The sequence below is a fragment of the Atractosteus spatula genome, chromosome 18, assembly GCF_055471065.1.
Source record: "Atractosteus spatula isolate fAtrSpa1 chromosome 18, fAtrSpa1.hap1, whole genome shotgun sequence".
Lineage (NCBI taxonomy): Eukaryota > Metazoa > Chordata > Actinopteri > Semionotiformes > Lepisosteidae > Atractosteus > Atractosteus spatula.
The window spans coordinates 5,719,359-5,727,322 of NC_142723.1; the positions used below are offsets into that span (position 1 = coordinate 5,719,359).

At 47.9% G+C, this 7,964-nt stretch overlaps 1 protein-coding gene across 1 annotated transcript in view; it reads left to right on the plus strand.

Moving 5' to 3' along the window:
• caskin1 (CASK interacting protein 1) overlaps positions 1 to 2,853 on the plus strand; it is a 120,441-nt gene extending 117,588 nt beyond the window's left edge. Inside the window, exons 21-22 of the mRNA XM_088936795.1 lie at positions 296 to 713; positions 2,381 to 2,853. Of these exons, the coding sequence (XP_088792921.1) occupies positions 296 to 713; positions 2,381 to 2,477 (515 nt within the window). The 3' untranslated portion in view covers positions 2,478 to 2,853. The remainder of the gene's footprint in view (positions 1 to 295; positions 714 to 2,380) is intronic.
• Positions 2,854 to 7,964: the final 5,111 nt, after the last annotated feature.

Sequence of the window (7,964 nt, forward strand, 5' to 3'; positions counted from 1 at the left end):
TCGCTTATCCTTAGAAACCGACAAAGGGTTTGTTTTTTTTTGCCTCCCAAGCAAAGTTTGCCCCACCATTTTCCTAAAATAATAAGAAATATCGAGAGAGAAATATCTCGCAGAAGACATTATGTGGCAGGAAATGAGCAAGGAAGAGTCGGTCATTTTCATTTCGGAACAAGAATTTTGAATTGTCTGTAGTTTGTTGAAGGTTTGAAGGAGTTGGTAATGCAGCGGACGAGCTGTGAATGTCTTAAGCCAACCCGGCTCACATGCTTTTCTTCCCCTCTTGTCTTCTGTCTCCCTCCTCCAGAGGTGAAGCGCGTGCCGCCTCCTGTGTCCCCGAAGCCCGCCCCGCCCCCAACCCCGCCTAAGCCCCCGAAGGTGCAGAGCGTCCTCCAGTCAATCAGCCCGAGCCCCAGCCCCAGCCCCTCCCCGGCCAAGCAACCCGGCAGCAAGGCCTCCAGCACTCCGCCCTCGCTGTGCTCCAGCCCCGCCAAGCCCCTGAGCCCCCCGGCCGGCAGCCCGCAGCTCCTCCCACCCCCTACCCCGGGCCCCATGCCCCCGCCGGTCAAACCGCCGCGGTCCTCCATCTCCGGGGCGTCCACCGACGGCGCTGGGCCGGAGGCCGCCCAACAGAAGCTGGAGGAGACCAGCGCCTCGCTGGCCGCCGCCCTGCAGGCCGTGGAGGAGAAGATCAAGCAGGAGGACGGGCACAAAGAGTGAGTCATGCCGGCCGGAATTAACTAATTTAAGATACTTAGTGAATATTACTATAACCCAGTAAGGTTATAACTCAGATAAGTGTAGTTTAACACTTTTATGCTTGAGATGTTAGCAGCTCAGGAGGAGGTCTGTCACGAACAGTTCTTTCCGGGCCCTATGCGGACGACACGATCCGGAATGAGGATACAATAGGGAAAATAGTCATGCAGGAGAAGGGTCTGGAGACGGGGGGCGTGTCCGAGGAGTGCAGGTGTCCAGGGGGAGTGAATCCAAGGCAATCCAAGGGGATGTCCAATACGGGAGGCAGAGTCCAAGACCAGGGGATCCATCCAAAGGAACTAAAAACAAGAACCGGGTCGGAACCGGCGGGGCAGGGAATCAGGAACAGGAAACTAAAACCATGACGGAGCCAGACGCGGCAGGACCCCGGGCTCTCACGAAACGGGATTCAATGAGAAGCCTCGGGCAAACGCCCGCGTCTGGCTTTAAAGGTGGAAGTAAGGAGGGGCTGGAATAAGGAACAGGTGTGGGGAATGGGGGAAAACGAGGAAGGGCTGGAGCGCCCTTAAGAGGGGGAGTAGCGATCGTGACAAGGTCAAGTTGTAATCGAGCACTTCCACACACACGAGTATTTCACTTGCCGAGTCTCCTTTCTCACTCCCCTCCCTCTGCCTCATCTTCGCCATTGCTACTGCCTCCCTGGCTCATTCCGCACAAGTGAGGGGGTTTTGGGTCGTCTCTACCTTGCAGCACGGGCTGTCATTTCCTTCGCCAGGCAAACAGTAAAACAAACAGAACTAGAACTTGACCGACTGAATTAGATTAATGGAAGTGGGTGTTGAAAATATTTCATTATGAGGCTGCCTGTATTCTGCATTCATCCCTTCCACTCCGCTTGGGAATTTAAGCTTTGATTAGATAATAAAATTATCTGCCATGCACCGGATGATAGCTGATGACTTGTTGCTTTTTGCCGAAGCTGGACAGTTTTATCCGTCATCAAAAGAGAAGCTTAAAGGCTCATAGGTTTGGTAGTAATAATTGGCAAGTGCTGACAGCCCAGAATATACCGTAATGTGATCTTGCAACAATCCACAGGTCTGTCTAAAGTCCAAGCAGTTACTGAGAGGATGTGCTGTTATGATCGGTGGCCAAGATCAGTTGACCCTCTGCAGGAGTTGATCAAGAAATAACGACAGTATTAGAAAAGCCAATGTACTTAACTAATACACTGAATCCAGTCTCATGGTCAAAACAAAGCGAAGGTCAGGAAACCAGAGGTGGGAGGATGATAGGCAGAACACAGGCGAGGAGAATCCAAAATCGTTGTCGTAGCAAGCAAAGGTCAGGAAGCAGGAGATTCGAAGAACAGTAAGTAAAGCACAAGCAAAAGATTTAGAATTACGGAGCTGCAGTTGGTAATCCAATACCGAGCACAGTAATGGGGGTAAGGAGTCCTTAAATATTATGGGAGCCGGGAGGTGTGGTGGTGACCAGGGTTGTAACTGGGTAATTAGAAGGTGCTTGATTAAGATTACCGGGAGGTGTGTCAATCTGGCGCCGGCGTTTGTTCCGATGAGCACGCACCGCGACGTGTGCGGTGTGTGCTGTCCTGACCCCACCCTCTCTCTCTCTCTCTCTCCCCCTCTTTCCTGGTCTGCAGCTCGGTGGCTGAAAACAAGAGCACAGTCAGCATTCTGGATGACATTGGCAGCATGTTCGACGATCTGGCTGACCAGCTGGATGCCATGCTGGAGTGAAGAGCACAGTCACTGCCACTGTGGCACAACCTCAGGACTCTGCAAGGGCACAAGGGCAACACGGACTACCGGCACAACCCTTTCTCTCCTCTCCATCCCTCCCAAGGCTACGCAACCCACCCCCCCTTCCCCCCCTCTCCGCCCACCCCTCACTCGCCCCTGTCGGGCTTGCACAGCGATCCCGATGCGCAGAGGACCCGGATGAATTACCTCAGGACCGAGCTGGAGAGAATCCGGAGTGTTTGTGACACCAGGGACACAGTGCACACAGAGAGCGAGAGGGTCAGTGAGCGCCTTTTTGTGGAACAGAAACTCAAATGTTTTTCTTTGCTTTCTGTATTACTGTGGAATATGAAGGGTGTTGTAAAAAAAAAAATCATAATAATTATTATAACATATGGTATGTGTAAATTGTAAGCATGAGGAAAGAAGAGTTTATATCTTAAATCTCATATAGAAAGAATAATTAGTCAGTACAGTGATATATATATTTTTCATTTCTTTCCCCAACGGTACAAGTTCTGTTTTGCGATACGTGGGATAAAAGAAGAAAGAAATGAGAGCTATTGAAAACTCGAGAAGAGTTCATGCAGGAATTTTGAGATCTTGCTGTTCTGATCTTTGTTTTGTATGTCCCAGTCCTTCCTGTGTTGGCTTTTCAATGGCTTCGCAGCAGCATCATACTTCAGACGGACAGAGCCGCCGCCCCCCCCCCACCCTCCTGCCCACTCCTTTCTGACCGGTCGAAGGCAAATCTCCTTTACATTCCATATCCCTGCCCTCCTGACCTGGGCCGGCCTGACCGCGGGGAAATTAATGGTGCTGCCGGGGAAAAAGCACACAAACACAGCTGTCCGCTCTCTCTCTGCATTTTTCAAGGACAGTGGCCCATGTGCCTTTTTCATCGGGGGATGACAAGGCCTCTGGCTTGTCACTGTGAATGCCCCTACCCCCCCCCCAGCAGAAAGAGCTGATCGGTGCTCAGACAGCTGCCAGAGTGCAGACAGAAGACTGCGCTCGTGAGACACCGTGTGTCTGCTTTGGCAGAAGGAAACCTGCAGAAACCGAGCTGCAGATACAAAGTGCGTGGGAAGCTCTTGTGCTAATGCGTGCAGGCGGACAGGGCTTGTGGTCCACACTGGCCCCTCCGTTCGCAGTGCGGCTGCAGTGTGCTGCGACTCCCCTACATCTCACCCTTCCAGGGCTTCGTAACTGCTGACAGGCCGGCAGGACGCGCAGCCCAGGACAAGCACAGGGAGGCTCGTCCTCTTCCGATCAGGAGTCCGAGGCTCCGATGAAACTGGCAGCATTCCATTTTTTAACACAACAAGATCCCAGGAATGGCCACATCCCAGGGAGGAAGCCCCTGGGACGCGGTGCCCAGAGAGATACCACACTGGGCCCCCGGCTTCGGATTCAAAATTCTTAAAAATCTCATTTCAATTCTTAAAAAATGGGATACTGCTTCCTAATATGGCACAAAACGAGACTCCTGTTCTCCACCCAGTTTCCCCCCCCTCCCTTTATAGATGTGCTGTTTCTGCATGACCAAGAAAAGGCTGATTCTGCTGGCTATCACTGCCATTGATCAGCGACTGGACTCCCATGGCCTTCCATGTTAGATTCCTGTAGGTACTGCGTCTGTGAATGCACGCGCCTGTGTGTTAAACCTGCAGGACTCTTCTCCCAGGGAGGTTGCTGCAGGATTTTTGATTTTGCCGTTTTTCTTTATTTTAGCAGACGGTGCTGACCTGCTGTGTCTGCCGCACTTGCGCTAATAAGGCAAAGAGCAATTTGAGGGCTTGTGAAAACACGCAACGCTTTTTAAATTGTACCACACAATAACTACATGAACTATTTAATAGCTGGGGATCGCTTTGACCTTAAAGGCACCTGAGAGGCTCTGTGACATAGCAGTTAGAAATTTCCCCTCTATATTCACATGCAGTGATCCTGATGTGTAAATGGCATTCATGGCCATATCAGTGTTTAACGGAAAGTCTCTCAGTATCCCTCGACAGAAAGAGTATTGAACCATACATGCCCTGTGCTTTAATTTTTTATGTTCACCTATATCTTCTGGTTTCACAACTGTGGAGGGCGCACGCAGTGGACACAATCAGTAGCCAGGCTTATGATGTGATCTTATCTTATTTTGTTCTCTACAGACCTCCTCCACAGTCTGTAAGGAGTTTATAACGAAAGCTCAGGTGGGATAACAACAACCAAGTTCAATCAGACTCAGCCATCAGTAATTAGCACTTCCAACATCCTTTCCACTCCTAAAACACTCTCAATACCTACGTGATCCCCTTCTCTCTCTCTCATGTATGTCTCTTGCAGCCCACCTCCACCCCATCTCCACCTCTGCAGTTGCCCCTTGGTCACCCTGCACGAGTGTCCTGGCCTCCTTGTCCTCTGGCCAGGAGGTCAGCCTTCAGCCAAGCGGGTTAAGACAAATTTTCACGCCATAATCCTTTCATTATGCTTTATTCTTGGGTGCTGTCATTCCTAGTGAACCCCTGCTCAGAGACAACTTTTCTGGTCCCCTTATACAGCTGCAAGAAAAAGTTTGTGAACCCTTTGGAATTACCTGGATTTCTGCATTAATTACTCAGAAAAATGTGGTCTGATCTTCAACTGAGTCACAATAATAGACAAACAATCTGCTTAAACTAAATAACACACAAACAATTGTACTTCTTCTTGTCAACCACTCTTGTTCAGTGTTTTTCTGATAGTGGACACATGAACAGAGACTTTGGCAAGTTCAAGAGATTTCTGCAGGTCCTTTGCTGTTACCCTAGGGTGCTTTTTCACCTCCTTTAGCATTGCACGCTGTGCTCTTGCCCTGCTCTTTGCAGGACGCTCACTCCTAGGGAGAGTGGCAACAGTACTGAATTTCCTCCATTTGTAGACAATTTCTCTTGGTGGCCTGATGAACACCCAGGCCTTTAGAAACACTTTTGTAGCCTTTCCCAGCACCTCTACACTTTGTCTTCTAAGGTCCTCTGATATTTCTTCTGATCAGGGCCTGGTTCACATGAACAGCTCTTTCTTGAGAAGAGCAGACTCTCTCAGTAACCAACTTCTGTGTGCCTTTTTAGTAGGGCAGGGCACCTCCAGCCCACACCTCCAATCTCATCTCATTGATTGGAACACCTGGCTCCAGTTAGCCTCTGGAGAATCATCAGCCTAGAGGTTCACATACTTTTTCCAGCCTGGACTGAGACTGTTTAAACGATGTGATCAGTACTGACAAGATGTACAATTGTTTGTGTGTTATTAGTTTAAGCAGATTGTGTTCGTCTATTATTGGGACTTCCTTGAAGATGAGACCACATTTGAATAAGAAATTAATGCAGAAATCCAGGTAATTCCAAAGGGTTCACAAGCTTTTTCTTTCAACTGTAGTTACAGGTGCAGTCTGCAGCTGGAGTTCAGCAGCAGATCATTAAGGTCAGTCCTACCTTCATAACAACCTAGTGCTCTAATAGGCTACCGCTGCACCCCCAAAAGAAACGAATGCTGGAAGCACACATTCGTTTAGCTACCTGTCTCATGTCCGCAGGTCCTTCACTGACAATTGACAATCTGTAGGGTTTTGCCACATTGACCCTGCACCTTGTTATTTTACTGCATGTGCCAACAAGGCCACCCTAGCAGAGCACAGAGATGAACAGGCAGGTTCGTAAGCAATGCCGATTTGAGAATTGAAGATCTTAAGTGCTAACTCCAAAGAAGGCTCGAACGATTTAGCTGTAGGTAGATTCTCTTCTGTCACATTGCACGAAATCTCTTTACAGTTTGCTGGTGTTGATGTTGAGGAATCCGGTATTTTTAGGCACAACCCCTGAACATCTGGCTTAAAAGAGGAGAAAGTGATCTCCTTATTTCTGTTTCTAGGAAGCAGTCCTAGGGAAAAGCATTTTTTTTTTTGCAGTTGTTAGCTAAGCCTGTCAAAGACCAGGCTATTTTAAAAGACCCCTAGGATCCTGAAAGATATTTGCTGCAGTCAGCTGTGATGAAGGACGTGTCGAGATTGGTTTTAATGAAAAGTGAGAACAGTCACCCAGGTTGGTAAATAGGTTTCAGGGCTTGTCAAGAGGTCAAGGCGGGCAAGAGAGAGAGCTAGCTGAGATCTCCCAGTACTGCTGCGAGAAAGTACCCTACCTTCACTCTCACCCTTGGCTGCTGTCTCATCTCCGTCATCACCATCGTCACTCGCAGGCTTTCCCTCACTTTCACTTTTTTTTTTGCACAACCATTTCCACCCCGGTCACGCTCATCACTCTCTCTGACAGTGCCCCAGCGCCCCAGCGCCCGAGGCTGCCGTCCGGGGCAGAGGCTCAGGGTAGCCGAGGAAGAGGACGCCATGATTGCAATAGGACCGGCAGCAAGACACCCCAAGATTGCTAAAACAAAGAGGGGTATGAAAATAAAAAAAAACACCTCACATAAGAAGTTTTAAGAGGCCAGATGGTTCATGCATTTTCTTGTTCATGAGAAGCACATATCCTGCATCCTGACTGAGCTGCAGTCATGCACACACCTTGTGAAACAGCTCCCTGCCCGTCACTACTGTTTTCACAGGGGGCCGAAAGATATAAAGCTAATAATTTATTCTATAAATATATATATAAAAAAAATTTAACATTATGTATCATCTTAAAAGGCATTAATTTATTTAAAAAAAAATACAGATCTCAAAGGATTGCCACTTTTTTTTTTAATATATTCCACCTGTCGAACACAAATTGTAAAATATTTTTAAAAAAAAACTCTTTACGGAAGCCTTTTTTTTCCTTTGGCAAAAAAGACGATAAGCCACGAGATGTTCACGTTACGAGCCGAAGCAGACCTGTTTAGTGATAGTTTATGGACTTCTTTATTTTTTTTTTATACGTGCCTTTTACGTTGTCAGGTTTTTTTTAAAATGTTATTCGATGAATAATTCCACTCTACCGTTTCCATTATGTTCGTCTTCTTGGGGGCATTCAGCAGAGTGCACACCGTGTAGAGATAATGTATAAAAAACAGTGTATAAAAAAAAAAGGTCCTGGTCTATTTATGCCTGAGTTTTTGACGAATGCTTGTGACTGTGGTTTGCTAAATGGTCTCTGTCGTTACTCTTATGACCATTGAAATACAATATTGTGATACTGTCACCAATATGCTTCATTATGCAACTCTTGGGACCCGGGAAGCTATTTCTCCTTTCCCGAGTACCAGTCCCAGTCCCAGATGTGTTCAGTCACCATCCATTGTGCGAGAGAAGAGCATCCCCCTTCCTCTGCTAATTCCGCCTCTTCTCAATTCCCGGTGTTTAAAACTAGCTGGATGTTTTGTGGTTGATGTAAGAAAGCTTTGTCATTTTTGTTCCGTCTTGATTTTTAAAACCCTTTAACGGTCGGTTAGATTATTTTTTTGATGGGGGGGGGGGGTGGGGGGACAGAAAAGAAAACCTGGAAAATTATATCTTGCCCC